A 17,740-nucleotide genomic window follows, 5' to 3' on the forward strand; every position below is an offset into this window, starting at 1 on the left:
AACATCAGATCAACTAGGTCTAATTACAGCAACTTTTACCATTTTGGAGAGACATTTGACTTTGAGTTGACATAGAGGCCACGTTCTCTATTGAAAAGTCATAAAAGTTGAGAACCTTTATGTTCCAATGTCTCAAAGCTTTACTGACCATTTTTTAGTTCATTTAGTCAAACAGGCAATGCACAGTACATGAAAGTGTAAAAAATGAGATTTTTGCCTGCCACTAGGTGGCGCTGTACATGATTTGGAAGTTTATCACATAGCTGTATTAGGGCATGACTTTTAAAGTCCCTGCAAAGTTTCAGATGGTTTGAAGCTGTTACAGCTGAGTTATCAAGGTGTTTGTCACTCTTGGCAAAGGAAATATTAAACATATTTTGAAGCTCCACCCCCATCTTATATGTCATGAGATCTTCACGATATTTGGACTATGTGTGCCCCTAAGTCAAATAATGATCCATGCCAAAGTTGAAGGTAATGGAGTGAACCGTTTAAGAGAAAAAGGTACTAGTTTGAGTCTAAGTCTAAGAACTTTAAGTCTAAGAACGGGGCAAAATTGCACATGAAAAAAAATAACTATTTTTCTGTACATCTGAGCACGTCACTCCTATTTCCTTTTTTGTAGGTCTCACAGTCCTACATATGCCTAAAAAGTTTCATAGCTGTAGGTCAAACCAAACAGGATTGACTGTAATCTTTCGACTAATGACATTTTTTTTTAGCCACTAGGTGGCGCTAGCTTTAAACTGGAATGTATGTATGTCGATGTCTTCAGGAATAGATTTTCATCCAATGTGTGAAATTGTGAGAAGATCAGATCACCTGGGTCAAATTACAGCAGCTTTTACTGGTCCGATAAAGCTTCGTAATGAAAATGGATGTAGAGGCCACGCCCATTATCGAAACTGTCTAGAGGCTTGTCAGACTTAATTTCAGCGATATTACTTCAAAGGGCTCATCTAAACACATAAAAACGTTTAAAAAATGCTATATTTTTGTCTGCCACTAGGTGGCGCTCGCACTACGACAAAACATATGTTGATAGGTGTGTTCCACATTGGAAACCCATCAAATATATGAAGTTTAGAAAAGATAAGACCATCTGGGTCCAAATACAGCAACCTTGTTCGTTTTGGCGTGACATCAGACTGACATTTTTGTTTGCCACTCGGTGGCCTTATAAGCAATTGAAGAAATTTTTAAACATGTGTTAAGGGCTTGAGTCTCCATGTGTCTGTATAGTTTTAGATTTTTCGAAGCTTGTACAGCTGAGTTATAAAGGTTTGTGTCACACGTGGCGAAGGAAACATCAATGGCATACTATGAAGCCCCGCCGCCAACATATTTGATGGCGGATCTTGACAAAAATTTGAACAACTGTACCTCCCAGACTGATAAAACACCACAGCAAATTTGAAGTCGATTGGGTCAAGCGTTTAGGTGAAAAAAGGAGCAGTTCAGGACCTGCAAACGAGTAAAAACGGGCCAAAAGTGCACATTAAAAAATTCATAACTCTTTTTCTGTACATCTGTGCGTATGGCTCGCGCTGACTTTTTTGTAGGGCTCGAGGTCCTACATAAGGCTACAAATTTTTGTAGCTCTAGGTCAAACGGGCCGGGAGTGAGAGGCTATTTTCCACTCATAAGGCCGTTTTGGGGCCAATTACAGCCACTTTTTTCGTTTTGGTGAGACATTTGACTTTGAGGTGGTGTGCAGACCACGGCCATTATCGAAAAGTCATAAAAATTTAAAACCTTAATATTCCATGTCTTAATGGTGTTCTCACCAATTTTCAGTTATTTTCCACTAACAGACTGAGCACAATACATGAAAGTGTAAAAAATGACATTTTTATAAACCACTAGGTGGCGCTAGTAGCTATTTCAATTTTTTTTATTTATTTTTTTTTTTTTTACAACTGTGTTAATAGCATTAGTCTCCATGTGTCTATGAAGTTTTACATTTTTTTAAGCTTGTACATCAGAGTTATTAAGGTTTTTGTCACTCTTGGCAAAGGAAAAATTGAACACATAATTTGAAGTCCCGCCCCTTTCATATATGTCAGCGGAGCTGCACCAAAATTCATCCATTGCTCTTTGTTCATTTCTATCAAATGAAACTAACATGTAATTACTGCTTGGTGCAATTGTGGGAAATGCACCGCTTTTCGTTTGTAATTGTATTGGCAAATTGCTCCATACAGGCCTCCATTAAATTATCGCAAACATCTGCTGGTTATCTGGCCCTGTGCTCCCAAACACACATTTATGCCACCTGTTTTACAGTAGACATTTTTAACTAGTAAATAAAAAGTTGTTGTTTACCTGGCCAACTTTGTGCAAAATTTATTCTCCCCAATTTTGGTGTGAAACCAAAGGTAAAAATAAGCATGACTACTCAGACAATGTAGGTGTATTTTTTTATGCAGCACGAGCAGTATGGAGGTAGTATCTATTCAAAATTCAAAACAATTATAGGGTTCATGGTGAGTTAGGGAAACTGTATTGTTGTAAGCATGTGGGCAGGCACACTGTACTCAAGACCATTTCGTGAAAAATACAAAATTTGTGTTGGAATTTATTTTATTTTTCGGGGAAGGAGTGGGGGGGTCAAAACCTTTTAATATTTGCAAGTTTCCGAATGAGTTACATGTGACCAACAAGTGAAATAATCAAAACAAGACACAATTGAAAAAATCCAAATGTAATGGGTATTTTATTGGTAGATAACTAAAAAAAATGCCTTTTTTTTTTTTTAAGACACTGACGCAATTCCTCCCTTATGTCTTCTCAAACATAATGTCCAGAAGCTGAGTATGACTGGTAGACTTTTCTGCTATTTATACTGCATGAAATGACTTCACCTTGTTGTGGTGGAGGAGCTTGCATGTCCCAATGATCCTAGGAGCCAAGTTATCTGGTGCTTTATGTCCCTGGCGGGGTCACCCATGGCAAACAGGTCCAAGATGAGGGACCAGCACGGACCATCAACCCTTATGATCATTGCAAAATATGGATCTGGTTTTTCTTCGCCCCGACGTGGGTCACCGAGGTCACCCTCTGGAGCCAAGCCTGGAGGCGGGGCTTGCTGGCAAGTGCCAGGTGGCCAGGCCTACACCCATTGGCTCCTCCTTCCCATGGGCTCACCACCTGTGGGAGGGGCTGGGTGCAGCGCGAGCTGGGCAGCGGCCAAAGGCGGGGACCTTGGGGCTCCGATCCCTGGCTGCAGAAGCTAGCTCTTGGGACATGGAATCTCACTGCTCTAGCAGGGACGGAACCTGAGCTGGTGTGTTAGGCCGAGAAGTTCCGACTAGATATAGTTGTACACGCCTCCACAGACATTGCTTGGATTCTGGTTCCATTCTTCTTGAGAGTGGTTGGACTCTCTTCCGCTCTGGAGTTGCCCGCGGTGATAGGCGTAGAGCAAGTGTTGGCATACTTTTTGCCCCCTAGCTCAGCGCCTGTACATTGGGGTTTACCCCAGTGAACGAGAGGGTAGGCTCCCTCCACCTTTGGGTGGGGGGGTGGGGGGGAGGGGGGGGGGGGGGGGGGGTCCTGACTGTGGTTTGTGCTTATGCACCAAATAACAGTTCAGGGTACCCACCCTTTTTGAAGTCCTTAGAGGGTCTACTGGATAGTGCTCCCTATAGGGAATCCCTCATTCTGTTGGGGGACTTCAATGCTCACATGGGCAACGACAGTGAGACCTGGAGAGGGCGTGATTGGGAGGAACGCCCCCCCGATCTGAACCTGAGCAGTGCTTTGTTATTGGACTCCTATGCTCGTCACGGATTGCTGATAACAAACATCAAGATCAAACATAGGTGTACATATGTGTAATTGGCACAAGGACACACTAGGCCGCAGTTCGATGATCGACTTTGTGGTCATGTCATCGGATTTGCGGCCGCATGTTTTCGACAGTTGGGTGAAGACAGGGAGGGACCCTTGTATTGTGTTGGTGCCGATGATGAAAAAGGATGGCAGTCAGACCTGGTAGGCCTAAACGTATCATGAGGGTCTGCTGGGAATGTCAGGTAGAGTCCCCTGTTAGATGGAGTTTCAACACCCACTGTCAGAATCTGGCCCATGTCCCAGTAGAGGCGGGGGGGGGGGGGGGGGGGGGGGCATTGAGTCTGAGTGAACCATTTTCCATGCCTCCATTGTTGAGGCGGCTGATCGGAGTTGTGGCAGTAAGGTGAGGTGGACTCTCCCATCTCTGGGTCTGAACTCACTGAGGTGGTCAAAAAAACTCCTTGGTGGAAAGGCCCCGGGGGTGGATGAGATCTGCCCAGAGTTTCTAAAGCATCGGTCTCAAACTCCAGTCCTCGAGGGCCGCAATCCTGCATGTTTTCGATGCTTCTGTCATTAGCGCGCCTGATTCAAATTATTAGGTCATCAGCAAGCACTGAAAGAGCTTGTAAATTATCCTAATCATTTGAATCAGGTGTATTTAGGACTGGAGTTTGAGACCTATGTAAAGGCTCTGGATGTTGTAGGGCTGTCCTGGCTGACACACCTCTGCAACATCGTGTGGACATCAAGGACAGCACCTCTGCATTGGCAGACTAGGGTGTTGGTTCCTCCTTTTAAGAAGGAGGACCGGGAAGTGTGTTCCAACCACAGAAGGATCACACTCCTCAGCCTCCCCAGTAAGGTCTATTCAGGGGTGCTGGAGTGGAGGGTCCTTTGGAAAATGATCCTCAGATTCAGGAGGAGCAGTGTAGTTTTTGTCCCGGCCGTGGAACAGTGAACCAGCTCTGCACCCTCGGCAGTATGCTCGAGGGTGCATGGGAGTTCGCCCATCCAGTCTACATGTGTTTTGTGGACTTGTAGAAGGCATTTGTCCCTCGGGGAGTTCTGTGAGGGGTGCTTTAGAAGTACAGGTTACCGAAGGCCTTGATACGGGCTGTTTGGTCTCTGTACCACCTATGTCACAGTTTGGTCTGCATTGCCAGCAGAAAGTCAAATCAGTTTCCTGTGGCAGTTGGACTGTGCCAAGGCTGCCATTTGTCACCGATCTTATCTTTATGGAAAGAATCTTTAGGCGCAGCCGAACCGCTGAGGGGGTTCGGTTTGGGAGTCTCAGCATTGCAGCTCTGCTATTTGCAGATGATGTGGTGCTGTTGGCACCTTCAGTCGGTGACCTCCATCTCTTACTGGAGTGGTTTGCAGCCGATTGTGATGTGGCTGGGATGAAGATCTGCACCTCCAAATCTGAGACCACAGTCCTCATTCGGATGCCTCTCTGGTGAGGTGTTCCTGGGATGTCCCACAGGGAGGAGGCCCCAGGGATGGTCCAGTACCCACTTGAGGGACTATGTCTCTTGGCTGGCCCTGGAATGCCTGGGGATCCCCCCGGAGGAGCTGGACGAAGTGGCCGTGGAGAGAAGAGAGAAGCCCTGACTTCCCTGCTGAGGCTGCTGCCCCGCGACCCGACCTTTGATAAAGCGGAGGGATAAGCGGAAGTTGATGGATGAATGAAATAATTTTTAGGGTCAAAATTTACACATTTTGGATATCTTTGTTGAGATATTGACAGGGCTATGTATAATTTTGAACATATTTTCTGGAAATGTATCAATAATATCACCATGAAATTAACCACTTTCTAAAATATCATTAATTATATTTTCACAGTAGTCATAAGTTGTTTGAAACTTTTTTTCAAAACTCTGCAAATATCATCAATTTATAATATACCAGTAAATAATGTTGTATCAAGCACAAAGCCTTGAGGGACCCTGTGTGTAATCTTCAACTGGTCAGATTTTTTTTTTAATTGTTTGGCCTGCACATACTGATTTTGATAACCGGATAGCTTTCTGAGCTTTCTGACTCAAACATCTACTATTAGCAATGCAAAACGTTCCTGCAGTGAACAAAATTTTATTCTCCATAATGCATTATTTTGCCGATTCGATCACTTACTGTAACATTACAGCCAATCAAAAATTTTCAGGAAAATGCTAAATATCAGCCAGTCCATTCCAGCTGATCAATTCAATGTAAAGTTTAGGATAACTATAATATTGCAAACACAGAAGATGTTTGGCTAGTAAGTTTAGTTTTGATTAGCTCTCTTAAAACAAAGCTTATTTGAGATATGTTCTTGGTTTTAAATCGAGACATATAAAGTGTGGAGTACATACTAATTAAATTTCTCTGCGCTCTGCTCTCCAGGCATCGACTCAGAAGGCCATGCTGCTAACTTCGTTGAAACTGAGCAGATAGTTTTATATGAGGGAGCCAAAGCTTCCTTTGTGCAGGCAAGTAGTACAATTGTGGTGGCATAGCCTTGACTAGCTTGATTGTGTCATTGTTTGTGAGCATGTTGAAAAGTTGCTAAATTATTTTTACAACATTTTTGTCTCACAGACAAGAGGCTCTATGCCTTTTTACTGGAGTCAAAGGCCCAACCTTAAATACAAACCTAAACCTGTTATCAGCAAAACAACGAGCCACGTAAGTAGAGGTCTGCAGTTATTGTTTTGTTCATTCAATATGCGAAGCTGATATTAAACACTTGGAAACATGTTACAGTTGGATGGGTTCCAGAGGCATTTTGACTCTCAGCTCCTAATTTATGGGAAACAAACACTCCTTAACCTGGTAGGTCAAACTTCCAAAGTAAAATGTTCCAAAGTTCAACTCAAATAACTATCAATCATGATGTATTTTGAGACATCAGCTAAGTTCTGTTCAGTGTTTTTTGATGCATTCTCTGCTGAATGAACAAGGGAGTAGAGTCATTGTTGACCTGGAGTAGCTGTGAGATGAAATAAATACCAGGCCGGAGGTAGTGGAAAATAGCCAAGGTGAACAGAGGAAAAAAAAAGAAAGTGTTGGACAGATTTTATGACGGGTGCTGTTGTAATGAATTAAAAAGCTGAGTGTAAACCCTGCTTGCCCGTTATCTATCCGTTTGTTCAGCTACGGGCTCCACTCTAGGTCGACGTGCAAGTCGGCCATTACCCGAGGGCATCTCTGACCCTCCATGTCTCTTGACTACAACCAAGAGATGGAAATGGCAACAGCAACAGATTACAGTACCGTTACTGTATAGGGGTTAATAATTAAATATTTAAGTGAGTTAGTAAGTTAAGGTGTGAATTTACCTACCTTAGTGTTATTGTTTTTTTTTTACTTAAGACAATGTGTAATATTTCGACAGTTATTAATTTCAGAACCTCACTATAAATATAAGATGTAACTAAATGTTTTCCATCACATCAACAATTTTTTATATCTCATCGTAGTCTAGTATTTCCTAATATTACATGAGGAACGCTGCTTAGATGGAGGCAATTATGTTTCTTTTAGCTATGGAAAGTGAAGGAAGAACATGTTCGCTAACATAATTCAAATCAAACGTTTTGGATGCTTGTGTCTTGTGTGCAGCCAAGAGAGTTTCTGGTTTATATGCCATTCGCAAATAAAAACGGAAAAAGAGGAAATAGCTGGTTAGGATGCCAATCCTAAAAAAAGATTAGAAAATCAGGCGCCCACTCCACAGCTGTCATGTTCTGCCTGAGTTACGTTCTGCTATGGGTTTAGTTGTAGAGATTTTGTGTTGTTTCTTTAGCCATTTAGTTTGTATAGTTACTTCCCCGCGTCTGCCTCACCTTTCTGTCCATTAGTTTTATCTTGTCCACCTGTCGCCTGTGCGTTCCTGCCCTTGCGTGTCACCCAATCAGCTTCCCCTGCCTCTTGTCTCTCCCAGCTGTTTCGCGTTGTATTGTTAGTAGCCTCGTGTATTTAAGTTGCAGCCTTTTCTATGTTCCTGTCACGTCGTGGCATGGCGGCGTGAGGACACGGAGGGAAGGGGACTCAAAAACGCAGGAGGACGGAGAGGATGTGCTCAAACAAAAAACGGGGAAGAATGTACCTCTCGTCCATTCGTGTTCCCTGTGCCTCTGTACTCGCCCTCCATTCTTCCCTGTCTTCCCAATTAAGTATCGTGAGTTTTATTCCGTTCCTCATTTATTTTGCTACTTTGTCAAGTTTTTGTCTACTGCTTTTCCTGCCTTGTTTTATTATTAAAAGAGCATTTTTGTTTGAGCACATCCTCTCCGTCCTCCTGCGTTTTTGAGTCCCCTTCCCTCCGTGTCCTCACGCCGCCATGCCACGACGTGACAGAAACATACAACAGCAGTTTCACTATGGTGCACGACGATCGGTTTGGGAGTAAGGATGACTATTCTATGCATTTGAGTTCACCCACCAAACACAGACAAACACCAGCAAAGACCACAGGCTACAACAAGAATTGACCTTACCCTGTCGCTTCCTTGTTTCACTGACTGTCTGCTGCATGCGCTATGTTGTTGCCTGTTGTTAATCGTTTCTCAAAATAATTGACAATTAAGGAAGTAATAATAATGAAAAATGAATTGCAGGGAAAATGCATTTTATACAAGTTCCTGTGGGCATACCTGTACGGAAAATTTGGGATGATAAAAATAATGTTATGGCAATAGGTAGTAGTAACTTATTTCTGGTTATTGGTAGTATGTGATCCAATAAGTACTACCATTTCACCAACTCTGTGAATGTTCGCCCCCTTAAATTTGAATTCATAAAGCTTCAGTAAATGTTACTGGATATTCACAAATTATACATCATTAGAGAGCATTTTTAATACTCTCAAAGCGCTTCACCAAGTGGGGGGGGGGGCACTGAAAACATACAAATTTACAACAGTATCTCTGGAACAAAGCTCCCAGCAGGGCAAGAAACAGTCATCCCCATCAGGGAAAAATTGGGGACCTTGAGAGGGATCTGCAGCTGAGAGAAGCCTTTTTTCAGGCTCAATAGGCTGCAATAGATTCAAAGTGCTAAAAGATACAGCATTGTGCTATATTGAGGAATTAAGTGTCCCATTGCCCATTCGCCTCATTTTTAAATTTTACCTAAGTGATGTATTTTGTGCTATAGGGTCTCTTTTTAAAAATATTCTGTAAGTACTATGTTATAAATACGATGAAAGTATACGTTATAAACTGTGGGTGTTGTTTTCTAGGTAAATCAGAACGGTTCTGAAAAGCCACTAGAACAGGAATTTGCCAAGATGGTGGCCGGTATGAACAATGGTATGCTCAAGTAAGTGGTATTCTTTTTGTTCTTTTCTTATGTTTTAAATTTTACATGCCTTCCACCTTTATTCTCTAGTTAAGTGGGTATTAATGCTATTTTACAGTAGAGTATACATAGGTATTTATTGAAGTTTCGCATGAATACGAAGGTCCCCCCCCCAAAAAAAAAATATATATATATATATATATATATATATATATATATATATATATATATATATATATATATAAAGACACACACAAGCAGTCTTTTCTGGGTGATCATTTTTAAACATTTTTTTCGCTCTATCCTCAGTTACATAGCCTTTGACTTCCACAAAGAGTGTAGCCACATGAGATGGGATCGTCTTCAGATCTTGGTGGACGCTGTAGCTAAAACACAAGATGAATACGGGTATTTCAAACAGCAGTTACATGGAAGTGTTTTCAGGTCATAAGAAAATGTGGTATCACAAAGAAAAGGCCAATTGTGTTCACTCGCTGTGCAGTTACTTCATGGTGAACATGGATGGAAATGTACTAGCCCAACAGAAAGGGGTCTTCCGCAGTAACTGCATGGACTGCTTGGACAGAACCAATGTCATCCAGAGCCTTTTAGCGCGACGTTCCTTGCAGTCTCAGCTCCAGGTAAACATCAATAGAGAAAAAGGCCATTAGATAAGGTTCACAATGGGTAACTGGTTGTGTCTCTTCAGAGATTGGGTGTTCTGAATGTGGGACAGCGACTTGACGAACAGGTTGACTTTGAGAACATTTACAAAAATGGTAACGTTTACTAACAGCTGTTATCTTGTGATGTGTGTTGTGATCATACACTCACATTTGTGTGTTTTCTGCTCAGCATGGGCTGACAATGCCAATGCATGTGCTGTACAGTACGCGGGAACTGGTGCATTAAAAACAGATTTTACAAGGTACAATCACACTCAGGTTTCACATCAAGTGGTTTTACCTGTTTTCTGTTTTGTTATACTAAAGTGTTCTTTTAGTTTATCTTTGACAGAGGTTTCTCCCTTTTCCCCCCAATTCAGGACAGGGAAAAGAACCCACTGGGGAATGTTGATGGATGGTTGGAACTCCATGATCCGCTATTACAAAAATAATTTCTCTGATGGCTTCCGACAAGTAGGTTTTTTATTTCAAGTTTATAAGTCGAGTTTTTTTCAAAGCCCCATATCGGTGGGCTTGACTTATAACTTTGTAAGTCAAATCTATACCAATTTTCTCCACACTCGGTTTGAACAACATTAATTTGATTGCAAAATAAGTCATGTCATTTACAAAGCGCAAAATGATTATATATATTGATTACATCTAACTTCGCAAATACCCACTTTCAGACAAACTCTCATCATCAGGCCAGCTAAGGTCAGGCGGTGCCACCCATTTGGGAATGTGATATTTGTAACAACAGTCATCATTACATACCAAATGATAGATGTCTGTCTGTCTGTCTGTCTGTCTCCATCGATCGATCGAGGTTCATTTATTTATTTGTCTCTGAATCTTATCTATCACTATCACTCTGCATGTCTCTACATCTGTCTTTGCCTACCCATATGAAAATATGTTTTAATTGCTTTCAGGATTCTATTGACTTTTTTCTGGGTAATTTTGCCATTGATGAATCAGATGGTCCTGGTCCTCTTAGGGTTCAGAAAGACTGGAAGTTCCTCATGGTCAGTTGGTCAACACTTTGTAAGTATGCAGCAGAAGCAGTAAACTTCTGCAATCATTGAATCCTCTTTTACAGCTCCCTACCATCATGTTGGTGGCATTCTCCATGTGCATTGTATGCCTCCTCATGGCGGGTAAGTTCTTTACTTGGGTGGTTCAACCTGTTCTATTCTCAACTTGCTGCAAAAAAACCTTTGCACACTTTCCAGTTATCTTACACGGAAATGATTGTTTTGTTTTTACATGTTCATAAATTTGAATGAATTATCAATTGTATATATTGGTTTGACAGTGTTTCCTCGCTATTTCGTGCTTCATATTTAGCACCCTCTGTGCTTTTTTTTTTCATTAAAAAAAAAAATAGACTGAGAGACACACGCTGTGAAGGTTTGCTGCATGCCAAACAGACAAGTTATCTGTAAAATAATGCCATGGGCACTCATCGAACGTCAACCTTGAGTGAAGCCCGTATCGGACTATACATAATGAAGCAGACTATAAAAATGAAGCAGAGTTTACTCTTGAAATTCCAATTTATTACAACAGAATTTTATTCTGTCCTCACTGTATTGCTCTGGCTGCGCATGTGAGGTACAGACATACTGCTGGAGGCACAGCCTGTGACAGCTTGGACAACACTGGCCAGGCAATCAGTCAATCAGCTCTCAAGCTGTCCTACCAAGAGACATGATTGCCTCCCTGGGCTACATCGACCAATGAGGGCAGGAGTTGTCATTGCTCCAGTAAAATTTTTGCCAATGATCAAAGAAAATAATTTCGTAGTGCAATACTACTTTGTATGGTGATTCATTGCTACTGTATTCACGCTATGTAAACAATACGCACGTGGATAATTAGTATGGTAATTTATTTATGTGTAGCGACTTCCATCGATAATACTTCCTGTCCACTTACTCGATAATATTTTTGGCATCAGCTAGTTGCAAGCGAGAGAGACAAACAAACAGGAGGCAGGTGAAATCAGTAAGTTTAGTTTAACCATTTTTAAATTTATTAATTTGGTTTAAATTTGACTCGAGTTGTTCAATACGTTTTTGAACGACTTCCTACCTATTTAGATCATGGAAAATGTTCTGAACCGAGATAGTCATTGTTGGGTTTTTTTTCGTAATTTTAGTTTTTTTATTTTATTGTCTCAGTGCTCATTTTCCCTCTGAAAAGTGTTGGGTCCCTAGGACTCACAATACTAAAAAATATGGCTCCCGACAGAAAAGTTTGGAGTCCCAAAAATCACACAGTGAAAAGGACCCAAGTTAAGGTTCAAACTGTATTTACAAGATGTTAGCAAAAACCAAAAACAGATATTAACAAATGTCCCAGGAAAATGTCTTAAAATAACAGAATAAACATACATGTGGCCTCCATCATAATTTTCTTCAAAGTTTTGATATAATGGTAGAAAAGTCCGCTCAGCTTCAATATGTCAATATCTGTTCCTCTTCTCGATCTTCCGAAGCGTTTCATTTTGGGTCATTGTTGCCTGATTGTGTATTACTTGACTTGTCACTGATACCAACAAAATTGCTGAGTTGATGTTGTTTAGGTACCTTAAGATAGCCCTTTTAGGGGGCTTTTTTTTTTTCTTTAGACCAGATCCTGCAGACAAAATCTCATGACAACAAAATCTCGGGTAAAATCGAGAAAACATGACTTGCAAGCTCAAAACAAACTCGGTGGACTAAGTTGTACAAAATGTTAGTAAGTGGTCAAGTTTTGCTAAATAAAAGAGTAAATGGACAATGATAAATATTTGGATTTCCAAAAGCTAGGGGTGGGAAATTTTTGACTTGTCACGATTCTATTCCCATTTTTGGGTCTCCAAATGATTTGATTCAATCAAAAAAGATTTTCACTTCAAGATAGATTTGCAAAGAATCATCATACAACTTCCGTAAAAAAAATAAATAAATAAAAAGGTAAAACAAGGTAAAATGTCATTTCCAAGGAAATTGCAGTACCAAAATAATATGTGAAAAACGTTAATATTTCTCTGACATTTATGACAAATGAGAGATGAAAATAAACTTTTTCAAGTGAGCAGATAAATTGCGTGTGCAAAGCATGACACGAGTGTCAGTTTGTTCATCTCTGAGCATATCAGGAGAATTATCAGTCACAATTATAACATATTGATTTATTTTGAACGTTTGTGAGTAGGCATGGGACGATCTCACAATCTGACATTATGACAACTATGAGCAAAAATATTACTGTATTGAAATCACAGCTCTAAAATATATCATTTTACAATCTTTTTGGGTTAATAGCTATTTCGAGTTCGATTGGATTGCCTTCTTGCTCAATAGACTCCTTGCGTCCTACCTCGAACGACAACTGATATCAAGCTCCGTGAAAGTAGCATCAAAGGAACAACTGACTTAAGCAGCCAAAGAGTGTGAGTTACATCAAGATTACCCCCGGTTGCAGGTTTAGCAATGCCCCTATGAAAAAAGTTGCATCCGCGATAGGGCTCCACAATTAATCGAAGTTTAAAAGCCGCCTACCAGTACATGTCAGATCAAGGACTTTCAGTCATGCTACCACCAGGGGGTAAACGCAAGGTTAAGACATCATTAAGCTTAAGAAAGAGCAAGCGAGCAAATCGTGCTAGAAGGTCCGCAGCTTGGTTTATGACGCACCCCAAGAGTTCGACGCAGCTGCATGGGTCAAAATGACGTCATTTCGGCAACCACACCATTTCGCATTGTGCCCTCAATGGCCAGATTTTCCGCAACACATACCTTCAGGAGTTTCTTTACCGCGTGGAAGCGCAGGTTCGAAAAAAGTTGAACAAATTTTTGCTTATAGGAGTTTGCTTTTAAAAATCGTGAACAACTCCTCGCGAGGATGTACACAGAGGTGATGAGTGATTTATTTGAATCAACTAGTGTTGTTTGTATGCCGTTGACTTATGGCGTTATATTTGTGCCACAATTACGCACGCGCGGAAAAAAAAATGAGCGGAGAAAATCAAACTGAGCGAGCGAAAACAGATTTTGAGAGCAAGAAAAAAACTATTGAGCGCGTAATGATAAGAGTTTGAGCGCGCGCCGATGGAGTTTGAACACAGAAAAAGAAATTGCTCGCTCAAAATTCCTTTTTGCTCGCTCGCAATAGCATTCTCGCTCTCAACATCTCGCTCTCGCTCGCGATACTCCTCCCTCCCTCGCTCAACATCGCGTTTGCTCAACATCGAGCTCTCGCTCGCTCGAGTCGTCCTCTGCGCTCGCTCAGTTCTGTTCACGCGTTACGTTTGTGCCACAAAACCAGCCAATCAGAGCTTGTTAAAGCACATTGATTGACAGCTTGGTATCCAATAAGATTGCTTATTGTGTTCACCCGGAACGAGCAAACGAGAGTGCGTCACATCGACGTTATTATTAAAGTACAAAAACTAACAAGGTATTTCTGTCAAATGATACAATACAGTAATAATAATAATATTAAAAGTAATTCTCCAGCCCAAGTCCGTGTTGACGCACTCTCGTTTGCCCTTTTTGGGTGAACACAGGGCAAACGAGAGTGCGTCAACGGATAGCTTACAAGCAATCTCATTGGATACTAAGCTGTGTCAATCAAAGTGCTTTTACAAGCTCTGATTGGCTGGTTTTGTGGCACAAACGTAACGCGTGAACAGCGGTTGAGCGAGAGCTCAATGTTGAGCAAACGCGATGTTGAGCGAGGGAGAGAGGAGTATCGCGAGCGAGAGCGAGATGTTGAGCGAGAGAGGGCTATCCCGAGCGAGCAAAGAGGAATTTTGAGCGAGCAAATTCTTTTTCTGTGTTCAAACTCCATCGGCGCGCGCTCAAACTCTTATCATTACGCGCTCAATAGTTTTTTTCTTGCTCTCAAAATCTGTTTTCGCTCGCTCAGTTTGATTTTCTCCGCTCAATTTTTTTTTCCGCGCGTGCGTAATTGTGGCACAAATATAACGCCATATTGACTCGGCTGCGTCAAGAGTGGGACGCGATCACAATACTGAAGTTGGTTTCATGGTTGAAAGCCTTTAGATGTCAATGTTTCCCACATGTATGCATGCCAAAAGCCTCTGCTTTTCTCTGCCCCTATTATACCATACTAGCTGTCAATTGAGACCCATTTTCGAAAATCCAATTTGCAAAAATTCGAATAAACTGGGTTTGAAATGACTAAAAATGACATTTTGAGTGCTAATGTCTTACTCTTTTTTTAAGGCTTTAGGTGTTCTTACAGGTCTGTTGTAGAATGTGCTTGGTTCTATGTATGCATCATTTTTTTTCTATGGTTTGCACTCAGCAAGTTTTTGCCATTATTATGATTTACTTTTTTTTAGTTTATTCCTATTTTGAAGTATCAAGACTTGTTTATACAGTATATACTGCTTGTTTTAAAAAAGTGCAATAAATAGATATGTTTGACCAAACGATGAATAATTGTGATTAATAATCATAATCGCAATATTGACCAAAATAATCATGATTATTATTTTGGCCATAATCCGCGGGTTGCACAATGAATTGAAATTATGTCCTATGGCATAAATCTTGCGTCAGGAACGCAGGCTAACGAAAGCACTACTCTTTCAATTTCCTTTTGTCATGTGTTTAGACGTTCAATAAAAATTCTGTCAAAATTTCATACAGTCTATAAATCAGGTGTGTGAAACATATGGCCTGCAGGTCGTTTCTGGCCTGCTAACAGGTTTAATCCATCCCCCAAGATGATTTTGTAATGTGAGGAATAAAAATGGAAGAATAAAATGTTTTCAATAAATGAAATACCTGAACTGTTATGTGATCAATAGTAATGTTAATGTTTTATGATTTAATAGTGAGTTTATATTTGTACTATTTTGGTCAGTATTAAAAAAAAAAGAATAGTAATACATTTGAAGTTTTGTTCTAAAGTTCTATAAATATATACCATGGTTTTATTGGCCCGGACCACTTATATAGATTTTCCTCCATGGGCCCGCAAGCTTAAATGAGTTTGACACCCCTGTGATGCAGTGGTTCTCAAATGGTCTAACCTTCAGTAAGAAAAAAAAAAATCAAGTTGAGGCAAATATGTAAACCATTCAAGTTTATTTCACAGAATAATAGTACAGTAGACTTTTTTGTTAGCCATTTTGTTCTTTGACTAAAATCATCTTTTGTCACCAGAAAAATGGCTCCAGCTAAAGCATCAGGTGTGTTGCCAAATTAAAAAAAATCTGTATTAGTCATCAAAAACATGGCCAAAAATATTACATGTTTGAAAATATATTTTCTTGTCCGTCCTGACTTAGTAGAACAATCATCGCCAAGTCAAGGACACTCAAAAGAAGTTAGGCTTACAGCCATTTAAGTTTGCGTAACTCTCTTAAGACACGCTGGTCGTGCCAGTTGGTTTTTTGAATGCCATGTTAGACATTCTACCTGCAGTGCTAGCCAGCATCAGCAACCATATGGCTATGAGGCTCCACGTCAAACTTGCTAGCTTTTCGACAGTGTATCTGGTCATGATCTTCAAAACTTGTTTTTTGTCTGACTAAAAACCTCCAGAAATATCTGCAAAGTCAAGCGGTAGACTGGCCAAACCTGAGGAGCACTTATATGCTATGTGTGCGTACAGATGAGAAGGCTGCTGAGTTTTTTGACAGAGCAAAGACCTACTGTGCAGCCAACCAGATCTCAGAGTCATGTGCAAAGGCAAAAACCGAATTGCATGGAGGGTTATGTTGTGGACCAGAAAAGAAAGAAATTGAAAAGCAAACTTGTATCTACCTTGCTTTGACATGATGTTTGCTGAGATTAATCTGCGTGTTTTATTTCTTAACAGCCAAGTTGTAAAAGGAGTTCAGGCCTGTAACCCAGGATCTGACGATTTATTCATCGAGGAGGACCTCAGAGGTTCAGCAGATCATTGCAATTTTGACCAAAAATTAGGTTGTGTTCCCAATCTTGACACAAGTCATTTGGATCTCTCTGACCATCCCAGTGTCTAGCTGCACTTGTGAATGGACGTTTGGTGTGCTGAGACGGCTCCAAACTTGGTTGAAAAGCACAATTGGGCACGATAAGACTTCACGCTCTTAAAATCATGACAGTGGAGGGTTAGGAACTTTCCAAGTTAAGCCACACCAAAGTTATTGACCACTTTCAAAAATGAAAGTGAGATGTTAAAAGTTTACTTTCCAACAAATGATTCCCTGAAGAGACACACAGCTTCTGTTGGGGTTTCTTCTGCTATGAATATTAAAAAAAAGAAAATCCAGAGTTGTTGGGGTATTTTATGTTTTACTTTTGTACTTATGTTCGATTATCAGATGATTACTAAAATACAGTACATGTTTGAAAAGAGTAAAGTGCACAAGCATGCTAGATGCATTACCACTGTGCAAGTCAGGTAAACGATAAATAAGTGCTGAAGGTTGTTTTTTCTCATGAATTCTTTGTACCCTTGTTGTGCACCAGTTCAGCATTAATTCTCTTGACACCCCTGATTGAGTGTCTTGCACACCTGGTTAATGCAGCAAAGCCGACGTCCTGCATGCTCGACCCGCTTCCAGGCAAACTCGTTAAAGACTTATTCACGGTTTTAGGGTCATCTGTCTTGAATATTATCAAGCTGTCACTCTCCTCTGGCTTTGTACATGGAGCTTTTAAGACGTCCATCATTCAACCATTACTTAAGAAACCTCACCTAGATCCTGACAATCTCTTTAACTATAGACCAGTGTCACACCTTCTGTTTATTGCCAAAATTCTTGAGAAAGTTGTAGCACAACAGCTTAGCGATTTTATGATAGATAACAATAGATTTGAACTCCTTCAGTCAGGTTTTAGGGCCAACCATTCAACTGAGACAGCCCTTGTAAAAGTGACGAATGATCTTCTCTTAGCCATGGATTCCAACATCTCATCAATATTATTACTGCTTGACCTTAGTGCCGCATTTGACACTATTGATCATCATATTCTTATAGA

The 17,740-nt window shown here is 40.7% G+C and overlaps 1 protein-coding gene across 1 annotated transcript in view; it reads left to right on the plus strand.

Moving 5' to 3' along the window:
- The window catches only part of sacm1la (SAC1 like phosphatidylinositide phosphatase a), a 61,721-nt gene that overhangs the window by 27,063 nt on the left and 16,918 nt on the right, over positions 1-17,740 (plus strand). The window contains exons 9-19 of the mRNA XM_088404236.1: positions 6,184-6,269; positions 6,379-6,465; positions 6,544-6,612; positions 9,023-9,102; positions 9,391-9,489; positions 9,584-9,722; positions 9,791-9,860; positions 9,937-10,009; positions 10,127-10,220; positions 10,682-10,774; positions 10,849-10,906. Of these exons, the coding sequence (XP_088260362.1) occupies positions 6,184-6,269; positions 6,379-6,465; positions 6,544-6,612; positions 9,023-9,102; positions 9,391-9,489; positions 9,584-9,722; positions 9,791-9,860; positions 9,937-10,009; positions 10,127-10,220; positions 10,682-10,774; positions 10,849-10,906 (948 nt within the window). The remainder of the gene's footprint in view (positions 1-6,183; positions 6,270-6,378; positions 6,466-6,543; positions 6,613-9,022; positions 9,103-9,390; positions 9,490-9,583; positions 9,723-9,790; positions 9,861-9,936; positions 10,010-10,126; positions 10,221-10,681; positions 10,775-10,848; positions 10,907-17,740) is intronic.

This window comes from Hippichthys cyanospilos, chromosome 21, assembly GCF_059441005.1.
Source record: "Hippichthys cyanospilos isolate Australia breed blue-spotted pipefish chromosome 21, RoL_Hcya_1.0, whole genome shotgun sequence".
Taxonomy (NCBI): domain Eukaryota; kingdom Metazoa; phylum Chordata; class Actinopteri; order Syngnathiformes; family Syngnathidae; genus Hippichthys; species Hippichthys cyanospilos.